Genomic DNA, 14,737 nt, shown 5'->3' on the forward strand with positions numbered 1-14,737 from the left:
AGCACAGGGTTAAATTATCAGAAGACATACCTCCAACCAATGAGCAGAATGAATTTTCTATTTTCTTTATTTGAAGAAAATAGAAAATGTAATGGACACAGAGCATTAAGGATAACATGAAAAATAACTGAAAGGGCAATTTAACAAGTAGGGCCTGCTGCACCAATTTGGGGTGGTAGGAATCCACAACTTGATGAGCTTAAAAAATTATTACATAACACATCATTGGAAAGCTAGAGAGGGTTTTCTTAACAGGAGCTTCTATAGAGAATCAGTATTCATTGTAAAGCCAATATGGAGAAGGCCCTTTCCTGAATTCACCACGAGCTGCTGAGGAAACGGGAATAAAATCAACTCAAAAGAGAAGATGAGATTTAAAGTTTAGCTGAGCTACCTGATGTGTTGGAGAATAAAGATATAATCAGCATCTTCAAATAAAAGATCCACAAATCTTTGCTTTTCTATGCTGACATCAGTTTATGCTTCTCTTTGATGTCTGACCTGCAGATTCTAGCTTTAATTGATTAGGGTTTGTTTTTGATTTCTTTAAAAAAATCAAACAAAAAGGAAATGAATTTATTATACAATAAAAACAACAGTAAAAAGCTGCTGGTTTCTAGAACAAATTTTAACACCTTGACCACATTATAAAAATACCATATATATATATATATATATATATATATATATAAAAAGAAAATCTGGATCTTTGATTATTTTAACTGTTCTGGGGCAGTTAATGAGTAAGGTAAGGTAATTAAGGTAATTAATTCTGATGGTATGAAGTTTCAAAGGGTCTCTTCCTATAAGTATTTAGGAATATGAACTGAGAAAAAGCTTTCATTCATTTAATGTGCATACCTTCAATCTAGTAAAGCAGCTCAAAATTAAGATTTGTTTCATTTATTAAATTTAACAAATCTTATTTATATTAGCCTAATATAATTAAAACAGCTGTTCTAGCTTATGGATTGACCCAAAACTGTTCTTTTTTATTGCGACTTTAATCATTGTTTAAATAAATAAAATTAAGCATTTTGTTAAGATGCTAAGTCTGTATGGTAAAGCTCACCCATGTTTTAGAAAGACTCAATCTTTTTTTACTTGAGAAATGACCAAGGAAACTGTAAGAAGAGATTCCCCAAGTCTGAACTTTTGCAGACAGTTATTATGCAACATGAGGAAGTAGGTTCCTTAACGTGGAGTGCAGACTCTTTAAATCTAAACTGAGTCTCATTCCTAACTTAATATTCTTACATGTACACTCGCACACAAATAAACTACTCGTTTATTGAAAATGCTTCCAGTGGAAACCCTTTGAAATCTGACTAAAACAAGCCAATAATTCTGTAAGCGTCATAAAAACAAAGTTTTCAAACATTTAGATTTTGCTCCCACGGTATAATAATGTCTTACTTCCTTAAGTAGAGTTTTTTCATTAGCAGGTTGGATAGTTGTACTAAAAAGTTTGTCAAACAATGATTCAAGAAACTGATATCTGTAGGTCTTTAAATAACACTGCCCTCTGGTGGCTTTGCAGAGAGAGGAACAAATACAGTAAATAATCTGATCTTTCTGTGTGATATGTCCTGTGGCTGATATTAAATATGTGATATGATCCATTATTCTGTAATATATTCAATGTTCAGGTCATCTTATCTTTAAGAAAATGAAACCCAAACAGAAGTAAAGTACATCGTCTGCATATTCATGAAGCCATTCTACAGATCCAGGACCACAGGTGGTCTAAATGAAACGCTGCTAAATTTGAATAATTTATGCAGTCACCAGTTAAACCATTGAAATGTGAGCCAGAGAAGTGGTCTGGTTCTGATCAGAGATGTGAAGGATTATCTACATTAGTGTCTTTCAACAGGTGTATTTCCATTAACATTTTGAAACTTTGAAAAGCATCATCGGCTCCATCCTTCTGCTTTCCATAACACACAAACCTGCATTTGATCAAACCAATCAGACCTGGTCTCTTTAACCAATGGAGGCACAAGGAGGCCAGTGGGCCGTCTTTGTGAACCCACCAAACAGACATAAATGTTGCCCTCCTTCATGTCAGAGACGCTGCACAAAGTCAAACATCCAACTTAAAAAAAAAAAAAACACCAAGCAAAAAGACAGACACTGTTCTGCTCAGAGACATCGCAGAGCAAAGCATGATGGGTGAGGAGACCCCTGACAATTAGATGTTTGTCATGGTGCTTGGTGTCATCTATTCTCTGAATAGAAAGAATCAAACAGAGGTTCTCAATCTGAAAAAGTGGATTCTCAATTAGAAGCCACATCATGCTGTTAAAAGCATATTATCCTTTACTAGTACAGCAAAAGGTCCTCATATGTAGACAAGATCATGTTTTTTCTTAAACAATGTTCTAACATTAAGTGTTAATAGAAACTAATAATAATTTAAACTTGACTTTTGCATTATTAAGCTTTTTCAATACCATCAACAGTGTTTATAAAAACAGCATCTTAATGATTCACAGCAGCATTATGAACAGAGTATCACAGATGAGTGGGTGTCTCAGAGTGGAAGAGCAGACACTCTTTGACAGTTCCATAGACCTGAGCCTTAAAAAGGTGACAATCAACCAAAGCAGGTCTCCAATAATGTCAGATTTATGGTTGTTTACAGCTGCTAAAATCGCCACATCTAAATATACTTTAACAGAGTTGAAGTTTCGGTTGACTTAGATGGGTAAATGAAACCTGAGCCATTTGCCTTTTTAGCTACTTATATGTTTAACTAAAAATAGCTTGTATGAACAGCCAACAGCAGATCTGGATTTTAAAAAGGAACAAAAACAAAAACAGGTTTGGCTCTTCTATTACCAAACAGAAAGGCAGAAAAACTCCAGAAATACAACCAAACAGCAGCAGGATTAAACATGGATGAAATGGACAGACCTGCTTTGAAAACCACAGGGCTTTTCCTGCATCCTGACAGCAGCTGAATGTTTCGCAGTAAACCTTTGGCCGTCAGACGCACATGGATGTTTGATAGGGAGAGCTTCGGGGACCATAGCATGGCTTGAAAGCAGAAAACTACTCAATGTTTGAAGCCAGTAATAAATCGGGATGGAAAAAATATAGAAATAGAAATCTGTGTCCTAATATAGACGCCTCATCCGTGATGCCCACACCTGCAGCTTTGGTACTGCATCCTTAGATGACGGACGTGGACTGGGAAAATATATGAATAAATAAACTAAAGAAGCCTTTAATAAAATAAAATAATTAAAAAATTATGGCACCTGCTTCAGCATGGCAAAACTCCCAAGTTAGAAAACAAAACAGATTCCCAGCTGAGAGTAAAGGAAAAGTCCATTCGATGTTGCTCAGATCTTAGATTTCATGTAAAGAAACAAAAAACAAAAACTATCCTTTAATCCTGTTGGGAAACTAAGCTTCAGTCTGCCAGAGCAGCATTTCTAAACATGATAACAGTACTGGTGCTGAAGTAGAGCGAGGATACACAAACAGTGCTTAATGTGGGCGGAGCAATCAAAAGCTGCAGCCAATGAGATTCTAATCTAGTTCTCTGGCTGAGGGAAAGTTCCTCTACTTTATTCAGACTCCCTCTCCTCTCAGGATGAGCAGAAAACTGAATAAAGTCTCTATGAAAATAAGTTTTCAATAAAAAGCTTTTTTGGACGTCTCTTATTGAACACAGAACGCATTCAGGGAGCCAAATGGATTCACACTGCAAAAACTGAAATGAAAGGAAGTTATTTTTCCTGAAATAAGTGTATATTCCCTTGATTTAGGCAGGTAAGACAATTTGCCAATATAACAACTTGATTTAAACTGAAAATAAGAAAAACCTATTAACTAATTTCAACTTAAATTAACTCATTTCAAGTTCATAATATTTAATTATTACTTTTAACAGAATCTGATTTATTTGCTCTAGTCAATGGGCAACATTTATTTTGAATATTTTACCTAATTTTAGATAAATTTTTGCAGGTTTCCAAGAATCTATAAGTTTGAATAAAACTGACTGTGCAGTATGACAAATTAAGGATAAAAACATGTCTTTTAAACATAAATCACAGTATAATTTATTTGGATTTCAGAAAAAAAAATATAGATTTTTAGCTTTTGAATAAGAGTATCTCCTTTTCTTTTTTCCGAATATTATCCAGTACATGAAAATGATGCCCCTTCATACTTTTTTCAGACTTTCAAGACTGCTTAAGAACCCAGATGATCATCAGTTCTTGTTTCGTAAGTAGTATTAACATAAAGAGTAGGAGATGATCTACATTTTGAGGAGACAAAGAAATGAATCTCACCAGTTCCAACTGAAATTTGCTCGGCAGGTCTTCCATAATTTGTCTTTTTTTGCGGACTGGTGGCAGAACTTGATGCTCCCTTGCTTGTGGAAGTTGCAGACCGGCAGACTGTAGTCACAGCTGTTAGAAGAAGAAGATCCAAGTGGGAGAAAATGCTGCAGTTAATCCAACCCATGATGAGGCAGAATGCTAGTAACTAGAAACACTATGAAATAATGATGCTAGCGAGCAGTTTTAAAGCTGAACCAAAAGGTGAAGGGCTGGAGTTAAATAGATGTTGGAGTGATGCAATCAAATCATGATTAAAGGGTCTTCATCATTAAGCATTACCATAGAGTATCAGAGGATACCACAGCATTGTTTGATAAGGCTAGCATAAAAGATATGACTAACGAAGTTAACATAAGGGGACAAAACAATCACTGTGAGAAAGGTGATTGGTGTAAAATGTGACTGTTTAAGAGAAGGTTTTGGATGCTGCAAGTTCAGGTTTGATTAAAAAGCTCTAATCAGTAAATATGTTACCTGTAATAAATAACTCTTTATCTGCCAACTTTAAACACCTAATGAAACCTTTTGTCTCCAAAACATCTCATTAGCTAATGCCGTTGGATTCGTACGTTACTGGCGGTGCCTATGGAGACTGAGAACAAAGTAGATTTATTTTGAGCGGCTCAAAGGCAGCCTCAATTTGCTACAGCAATGCCTACAGGTAGCAGATATGATCACATTTTGAAGAGGATGAAGACAGAGGGGAAAAAAGGATCTTCAGTTTGTTTAAAATTAAGAAAATGGTCAGCTGACTTTGGAGCAACTCTGATAACCAGTCATGGTCATCATTTCAGGTTCTAAAGAAATGTCCCATAAATTCTTTATTTAAAAAAAAGGAAGGAAAATGATCCCAACCTATAAGTTAACCAAAAAGAAGATGGTGAAAGAAGCCACTGCAGATTGTGTGTTTTCTTCACCACAGATGCATGGACAGAGCCCATAAGATGGCAATACAGAAAACAAAACAGATCCACCAATGAAATAATGAATTTCCACTGAGGGAATAGCAGCACTAATGAACATGAAGACGCTCTTTCTTCCAACCTATGGAGGGAGTCTGGTGGTGCTGGACAAAACACCAATTTGCGGCAGCTCAGGGAGCCGCCACAAACTGGAATGCTGTTCTGGAATGATGCATCCAGATGCAAAAAAAAATGTGGCTCTACTATTTTTAATTCCAAATGTCCAAATATGTTGACTTGTGCTCAAATATTCCCCCTCCATCCTTTGTCACAGTACCAAGGTTTAAATAGCTTTGACATTTTTATTAGTTTTTGTTTCATTTGACTCATTCCATTTAAGTTTTAATTAGTTTTTACCATTTGTTAGCTAGTTTAGTTGTTTTTTGTTTTTATTCTTAGTTTTAGCTTAGTATTTATCCGTTTTGGTTATAGTTTTAGTCTGTTATGCAATACGACTTATATACCAGGGGTAAGACTTTTAAAAAACTTAAAACATAAGGACCGACTCCTACAGCAACACAAATGAGCTGACTGCTATACCTGCCATCTGCTAAACTAATGCAGATGGTGTTTTATTTTTTTTTTATTTTTTTTTACAGTGAACAAAAGCAAAAACAACAACCAGTAACTACCTCTTATATTAATGCGTTATGATAAAGGCACAAACGACAACCAAACACAGTCTCTTAAAATTCAGTTTTAGTTAGTTTTTATTTTTGCAAGGTCTAGTTTTTATTTTTATTTCAGTAAAAAAATGTACTCTTGTTAATTAGTTTGTTAGTTTTAGTTCATGATAGTAATAACAGCACCTGTGTTGCAGATTTGAAAACTGCATTGCAGGTGGTATCCAACTACATTTGTCTACTGCACGTTCCAACAATCAGAATGTTAAGCATATTCATAAAGGTAAACATGCTATATCGAGTGCGTCCACAGTATTGTTAAAGTGAAAGACCATTCTCACTGTGGCTGGTTAGTAGATCAGCTTTGTCTGCAATCTAGAATGCTTTTCTACATGCAAACTGGGGCTGCATGTATGAAACATTCTAAAACATCTAAAATGTAATATTAATTGGATTTTCCTTTACACCAACTAAAATCTTGTAGCTGTTCCCCTCCAAGGTTTTGCTGTTTGCATGACTTTGAAAGCTTGCTTGTCCAGAGTCCATTGTAGCAGAACTTTGTTACCATTGTGTGGAAAACTGCTCACCTTTATTCTAATGTGTGCATGTAGGAGGAAAAAAATGCAGAAATGAAGGCTTAATTTAATATGACATTGAAAAAAATCCCCATCAGCATCCAGCATATGTGTGGTTTCTGATGGAGATGAGAAGTCTGCTTCCTGGTCTGTTGAAGAACCAATAGTTTGCATCCAATCTTTTAAATAAACTGTTAGTTTTCTTAAATATAAAAGAACTATGCTCTAATTTGTAGTTACCGATCTCTTGTTGCTATATTTTAATTTTACAAACCAGATCTTCTCACCATTCTTTTTCTTCTTTGGTGCGATTGCAATAGCGGATCTTGACCTGGCCGGAGCTGAGCCTGAACATTTAGAGTATGTTTGGCTCAACATGCTGCTGTGAAGCAGGATTCTCCACCATAAACAGAATCAAAAATAAATATTGATTCAGGTTTCATGAATGAGCACCTTGATATGTGCTTGAGAATGTGTTTGTTGGCAACCAAACCCAGGGTTAAAGCCTTGCAGGGCAGTGTAAGGGCCTCTGCTCTCATCAAGCCAAAAAATAATAAAATAAACAGTCCGTTCAGGTGTTTTAAAAAAATATGTGAATCAGGTAATTATATACCAAACTGAACGATTGTTGTTCTCTACTTCAAAAAACACTAGATTTTAAAATGGGAATTTGTTTTTTCTTTCTATATATATATATATAGTTATATTTATATATATTTATATTTATATATATTTATTTCAAAATTCAATGTATAACATGGATGCATGAACACCTCATTTTGTTTCAGCGTTAAATTCTGTTTAAAGTAACAGATTATAATTAAAAATGTCTCCGGACCTTTACTGGTTGATGATTTTCTTTAATCGGACCCTGCTGATTTTTTAAATTGGTTACCTCTGGTTTAGAAGATCAGAGCATTTCACTATCATCTGGGATGAAATAACTTGGATTTATAATAAGTGCAGACCCCAAAGGATTTATCTACTGCAGGGAAGACATGACATAACATAAGAAATATCACTCTTAGAAATCCTCACATTTTGCTAAAATGAGTAAAAATTCCTCTCAGAGACATAAGGAGACATTTCTTACCTGATCCAGTGTTTTTTGCAGGGGTTGAAATGAGTCTTGGTCTCAGCAAAACAGGTTTAAATGGTGTTTGCTTGTTTGCTGCTCCTCCAGAAACTGTGGGGCAAATGCAGAGATGTGTGGGCTAAATACATCAAAGCACGCATTTAAACTCTGGGTATAAATCATTTTAGCCACAGTACTTATAGTTCCTAAATCATACTTTTATTTATAATATAATATAATAAAACAGGTGAACAAAAATTTACATTTCACATTTCTAAGCAGTATTTCACAAACTGTTTGTGCTAAATGTGTTACCAGTAAATGGTAGCAGCCCTAAAACCTAACCATGTCTCTAAAAGCTTTCTACCATTTCCATGAAACGCCGCCAACAAAGGGATGATACAAAAGCGATAAGATCCGATGAGCAGGCATGTCAGCAGGGTCAAATCACAGCTGGATTCTGAATCGCTTTGTGCAAAAAAAGAAGAGTTATAGAAAACATGAGTTGGGATTTCAGTCCAAGTGCAGCTCCGGAGTCCAGTGTAGCCAGCCATGGGTTGTTAGTTAGAAATGAAATAAAGAGTGATTTCTCTCCCCATCCACCTCAGACAGCATCAGTTTGAATAGGTCTGCTTTTACTCCTCCAGGCTACTTTCATTGTTAAGTAGAGTGGAAGAGGAGGTTGCCATGACAACAAAAGGCGGGGTCCCTAGTTTGTTGAAAAGGTCCTCTAAGCCAATAACAGCAGGACGCAGGCTGTTGAATGTTCTGGATGCAAGAGCGGCTCATCTGTCCAGCTCTGCTGTTAATCAGTTAGTTTTACTTCACTGGCTTTAGATGAATTATTTTTATTTAAAGTTATATACTATCTATCAAAGTATATAAATATTAATTCAGGTAAATAAAACAACAAAAAGCCTATACTAGGGAAACATTTATCTAGATCAAGGCCTGAAATGGGTTAATATTTAAGAGCAGCATTTCTGCATTCTTATGAGCCTCACCTGTTGTTCTCTTAGATTCCTGTCCCAGCATCTTCCTTGGTGGTCTAACTGCAGGAGTAGCAGGAGGGCCCATAGATGAAGGTCGACTAGGAGTTTGAGGAGGCTTGGATGCATTTTGCTGGCGCTTGGTGCCTACGAATGGCTCCTCTGCAGCCTGGGCTCGTTGACTGCCTGGTATGGAGTTGAGGAAAAATTTACCAAAACAAAATATAATAAAAACTTTTTGATTAAACTTTTCCTTTTCATTTCCTTCAAAAACATTTCTTTTTCTAAAGTAGTATTTCAGAAATGAAAACTCTCCAGCTACGATTGCATATTAAAGGGCATAAAAGGGGGGGATGAAAAACCATGAGATTAACAATCCCACTTCTCAGATGTGCTACAGAAACGGAGCAGTGGAGCCACCTGCATGTCAGAAAACGCTCATTGTCACCCTCTGATGGAGGGGCAGCGTTAAAACATTAAACCAGTACAGTTTCCATCCAAACTAGGAGCTTCATCTCACAAAAGAATTATAACATAATAAGGTGAATTAATATGAAGAATTAGATTCAATATGAAGAAAATTTCTACAAACAATTTAAGTGATTTTGTTCTAATTTTGAAAACTAAAATGTAATAATATTTACTTAAGACGAATAAAAAATATGTTTTTAAAAACAGCAATGTTTGCAAAGGAGACACCATGTACCAACAAAATGCAAACTTTACTTTCATTTGAACAGAGTACTTGGAGCAACAATCCAGTTCTTTTGATTTTTGAACTACTAAGACATTTCTGACATCAGCTCTGGTTTTGAATCATCTTAATATGAGGAATGAAAGCTGAACATCTCTTGGCATAATTCCTTGTGTTTGGGCTGTTGAAACTCTGAACCCAGCTGTAGACCACACCTTCTGAATCTCCTATTCTTGAATGGACTTTGCTTTACAATCCTCCTAAGGCTGGTCTTCGACCCAGCACTCGAAAAACACCCAGCTTATTTAGAAATGAGCTTTTCTTACCTACTTCTCTTTGTAGACTGTGAACGACTGCCAAGTCACAATGAGAATTTAACTGTTAAAGTCAGACAGATAAATTCCTCTCTGCTGCAGTGGATTGAGGCGATGACTTTATTTCTAGATATCCTGGTTCAAAAGGTTGTCCTGTGTTAAACTCTGCTTAGTGAGCCCTGAATATAGAAGCAGATGAAATTCCTCTAAAACTGACATGAATAATTGAAATTTGTCAAATTTCTCTGAAAGATGACGTTACTCTGAACTTCAGAGCATAACAGCAGCGAAAAAATGCGTTTAACACATTTACCTCTTTATTAGTAAATATACATGAGAAACTGGTCGGGGTTTCTGGAGGACATAAGACCACACACCCACTCCTCACTCTTTACAATCCCTTTGACTAAAATGCAGTCACAGCTTAACAAATGCGCTGACAGAGAGCACAACCTTTAAAAGCACAATAAAAAAAATAAATTATTAACAGAAGCAAGAATGGGCTGAGTTGGCAAATAGGCTAAAAATACAGGAGAAAAAAATATAACAGTTATTAAAAATAGATTTTTCCCAGGACTACATCATATCTCTTTAGTGCCACCTGGTGAGGGCCCTGATTATGCATTGGTTTGTTTTTGTGAAGATGTTCATAGTAAATTTTTTATTTAAGAATGGCCAATAGCTTAGCTTTGGTTCAGGAGGGGAAGATGTCCATGCTGTTGTCCTTGCATCATTTACAGGCCAACCATGCATCCAGCATACACATCGAGCGAGCCCTCTAAACATTTCAGAGTTCAGTTTAAGAGTTAGTTTCAAGTTCATTTTCAAACCAAAAAAAAGGTTTGACTAATACTCCACCTCTTGGCTGTAATTATGGTGGACCTCTGTGCCCTTTAATAGGCCAATCAAGAGAGAAAAAGAGAGATAATATTAAATTATACCAAATAGCTAATTTCACACATTTTGACCAAAATACCAGCTTGGTGGTGTCAGACATTTTTCTGGAAACTCCAATTAAATCAAAGGTAAACTTACTTTCACTACTTTGGGCTTTCCCAGCAGTTCTTGAGTTCCTGTCCTCAGGCCTCCCCAGCACTCCCAGTCTGAGTCTGGCTGACAGAGGAGCTGCTCTGGAACCAGCGGCTGGAGGCTGGGAAAGTGAAGCTCCTCTCGCTCGTCTGGGGGAAGGTTGGCCTTGAGATCTACTTTTGCTTTCATTCAGCTGGGGTCTTGCTATGGTTGATCTGCTGGGCTCTGCCTGGGAAAACAAAACAAATATATGGATGGAATAAAAATCTAACACATCATGTATTGAAGTTTCTAGGATCAGGCATCTGCTTACCACCAGACTGATCTTCTTTACACCTCTGGAGTTTTCAACAGAACGGTTTGTCCTCTCAACGGGTTTCTGTTGGGGAGGGCCCTTCACGTTGCTTGCTTTAGCTGAGCTCTTCACGCTGTCCTCTTGAGAAACAGGCAAACTCGCCGTAACTCCTTGAGGTGCTTTATTCTCTTTAAGTGGCCTAGATGTTGCTGAACTCTCAGAGGACGAGCGAGGCTGCGTCATCCCAACGGTAGGCCTGTCCTGACCTGAAACCGATCCAGAACGGACCCCAATTTGATTTGAAACATCCTTCTTTGTAGTGGGTTTGGGCTCCACTGGGCCATTTCCAGCTGTGGATTTATTTTCATTTGAAGCACAGCTCAGGCTGGTGGCATGTTGTGCTGATGCCTCTGATAACTGGCTTTCTGATGCCTGCATCTCCTTAAAGCTGCTTTCTGTGCCCTGAACCTCAGAAACATGTTCTTTGACAGCTGGGATGGAGTCTGCTGAAGAAGCTGCAGCAAGTCTAGATAGCGGTTTAACAGATGCTCCTGTCATAGCAGCTCTTTTGTGAACCTGTCCATTAGGATCAGAGGTTTTAAAGATGGTAGAGACACCTGGAGTTCTGCTCATTACCTTAGCAGCAGTAATCCTGAAAGCTGTTTTTCTATTAATCTCCTGTTTATCAACCTGCTGGGACCTTTGCAGTTTAGGGGTGCCGGACACAGCTGCCTGCTGCTGCAATCTACTGAAGACTTTAGATTTCACAGCACTAACATCAGACTTGGGAACCCTCTGTAATTCTGTTTTCTTAGCTTTGCATATTGAAGGAGTAACGCTTGCAACCGGACGGCCTTTAGAAGTGACGGAGATATGATGCCTTTTCTCCAGCTGGAAACCTGGGCCGTTGATGTGTTCAATGCAAGGAGAGCGGTAGGAGAGGTTAGGTGTCTTGGTCCCAAAGACTTGCACAGGAGTAGATGTGTGAACATCATCATCGCTTTCCAGCATTCCTGATGAAACAGACCCAAAGGTTTTGCCAACTTCTGGGGTAAACTCTTCTGAAACCTGAGGCTGCAAATCCACATCAGCACCGGACTGCCTGACCCCTTCTATAGTGTCTGTAGGAGTTTCACAAATGAAGGTTGTGAAGAGACTACCTCCACTTTCACTTGGCAGAGGTACATCAGAGCTGGATGGTGCCATATCATTTTCCCCAGTGGGATTCTCTGTACTTTTTTCCTGAATGAAAGTCATACCAAGGCTAGAGTGCGCCACATTCTCCTTGGTCCCCATCTCTGCTGATGTTCTGCAGACATCTGGAAGAAAAGCTGACAAGCTGGACTCGTATGGTGCAGGCATGCAGCTTGCAGCTGGAGAAAAGCTGGAATCCTCCATTGAAGAGAAAACTAAAAGAGACTGATCCTCCAGACAAAAGCTGGGATTTCTTAATATTATTTCCCCAGAGCTTAGGGAGATGCAATCATTTCTAGATCTTCTACAGGAAGCGCCACACAAACTGAGCTTGCCCTCTATTCCGGCAATCTCCAAAGGGATCTTTTCATCTATTGCATTGTGATCTTCATGCTTAATAAAACTCTTACATGTCTCGGCTACAGTTGGTCCATTTTGATTTCCAGGAGTCACAATGAATCCTTCAGTCATGTTTGAAGTAACAACAGAGAGAGGATCCTCTTGTGAGGTGGCAGTGCGGCTTTTACCCACAGAGGACTGTTCATTTAGGCGGCAGTCTGTGTTGATGTAAGGCGAGCCTCTGGCTTCTCTTTCACTCAGGCTGGAAATACCGTCGGGGTCGGGTGATGCAGAAATCTGCCCATCTCTCTGTGGGGCTGGAACTGAGCTCTTAAAGGGGTCACTTGATAAATTAAAAGTCTGGTTCATTTTGGATGTAGGATGGGAATCAAGTTCAGAGTGAAATCTCTCTTTGCTGAGCGCACTGCAATTCATCACACTTGTAGAGCAGGTCGGAACATCTGTGAAAATGAAGCAAATGTTATTTATTTTTTTTTAAAATTTAATAATTTTACAAGACAAAGGGATATCCTGAAAATGCATTAATAAAAAAGCACTTATGTTTGATTCAACTTTATATTATTTTATAACAAATACTTCACATTCCTCTTTAGATTAAAACCTATAATAAGGCAACAAATGTAAATCATTAACAAGTCTGATCTTAAACTATTAATCGAGCAGCCATTCAGTCTAAGAAGCTGATTACTTAATAGCTTTGTTGTGGCACTATCGTGTTTGTTTAGGGCAGGTTGGACAACAGAGCTTGCCAGCTACTACAACAAAGACTCCACTGTTGCACAAAATAAAGGATATCAGATCACAAACAGCTTGCATGTGTCCATGTATTAAGGGTGAGGGTATTCTTTCAGATTTTAAACGAAGCCTTAAAACTCAAATACATTTTTCCCGAACAACATGTACCCTCTACATGTCAAAGTCTCCACCCAAAATAATCATTATGCTTTGGATTATAAATAGGCTTAGTCAAGATCACAGGGCCTATGTGATGATCATAGTGTAAAAATAATAAAATACAGCCAACATGGATTGCCAAAAATCCTTTTGCAATACTTTATGATGTCCGATTTTTCTAAGATGTTCTGCTAACCCTCTGCTTTTAATTAGACTGATAGTTTTTGTTGCAAACTGCTTGAACATGAAACACAGAAGGATATACTGATATGGCAATGAAATAAAAACCCTTCTAAGCACAAAAAAGTTAACATCTAGGGAAGCACCATACAGTTTGCATTAATATCATCATCACAGCATATCAGTGAATCCCTATAAGGATGTTCTGATAACTTTGGCTTTGAGTATTGGCAGATACCAATACTGACCAGATAGGAAGTCAAGATCACTTTTATTACTCATTTTGTATTGGGGAATGTTGAGGCTTGATCAGATCAGGAGATATTATTAAAACACAGACCAACTTTCATCTACACTAGCTATGAGATCAACTGACTGGTTACCACTATAACCAATAGGTTTCAGGAACTTTAAACAGACACTGATAGAAAGGTGCCGTTTCTACCAACTTGCTTATATCTTAGATTTCTTTCAGATATATTCTGATATTCATTTTTTGGCCATATTGGACAGATGTCTGATATATCTATATTACAAACCAAACAAAAAATTCATAGCCCTCCAAATCTAGAGCAACGTACAAATATTATATAACACTAACAGGCAGACCATGTTTGAAATCAACCAATATTTGTTTCCTTTTCCCTTTCTATTTGTTGTTGTATACTCTTTCGCATCCTAAAGTGGCCTGTGACCACTGGAGACATACACCCATCACCCAGCCCACAAATACATTCTCCAAAGATAAACCTGATGAGACAACGGATGGGTGTTCTTTAGCCTCTTAGCAACTGAATGTGTAGGTATGCAAGGCAGAGGGAGTCCATCCAACTGGCAGGATGTATTACCTGCTAGCACAGTATGAACGTCTTAACTGTAAAAATTATGGCCACCAAAATATTACATCAACGCTGTTCTTTGCAAAAGTAGTAGTGCGGTAGTGAAAAAGAAAAGTTAAAAGAAACATGGCCCCCATCCCGTATAAGAGTAAATACCATGCTTGTTTACTGTCCCCAGAACACACACTGTTGTACATTACAGGCTCTACAACACAATCAGAGTTTATGGAGCCTTGAGGAATTTCTGTTCACTGAACTTTGGCATGAGCTACCCTCCAAGGCAATATAAAATCACCAAGTAAAAGGCAGATAAGGAGCAGTGATTAAGCTGGTTAACAATGTCAATAAGCATT

The 14,737-nt window shown here is 37.6% G+C and overlaps 1 protein-coding gene across 2 annotated transcripts in view; it reads right to left on the minus strand.

Annotated features, from left to right (window-relative positions):
* Window positions 1–12,908, minus strand: part of LOC107082394 (microtubule-associated tumor suppressor 1 homolog) — a 28,484-nt gene extending 15,576 nt beyond the window's left edge. For both annotated transcript variants that reach the window (XM_015371064.1, XM_015371065.1), the window contains exons 1-5: window positions 10,936–12,908; window positions 10,629–10,851; window positions 8,601–8,771; window positions 7,615–7,707; window positions 4,311–4,430 (exon numbers count right to left, since the gene is read on the minus strand). In XM_015371064.1, the coding sequence (XP_015226550.1) occupies window positions 4,311–4,430; window positions 7,615–7,707; window positions 8,601–8,771; window positions 10,629–10,851; window positions 10,936–12,885 (2,557 nt within the window). In that variant the 5' untranslated portion in view covers window positions 12,886–12,908. The remainder of the gene's footprint in view (window positions 1–4,310; window positions 4,431–7,614; window positions 7,708–8,600; window positions 8,772–10,628; window positions 10,852–10,935) is intronic.
* Window positions 12,909–14,737: the final 1,829 nt, after the last annotated feature.

The sequence above is a fragment of the Cyprinodon variegatus genome, unplaced genomic scaffold (genome assembly GCF_000732505.1).
Source record: "Cyprinodon variegatus isolate N-32 unplaced genomic scaffold, C_variegatus-1.0 Scaffold52, whole genome shotgun sequence".
NCBI classification, from domain to species: domain Eukaryota; kingdom Metazoa; phylum Chordata; class Actinopteri; order Cyprinodontiformes; family Cyprinodontidae; genus Cyprinodon; species Cyprinodon variegatus.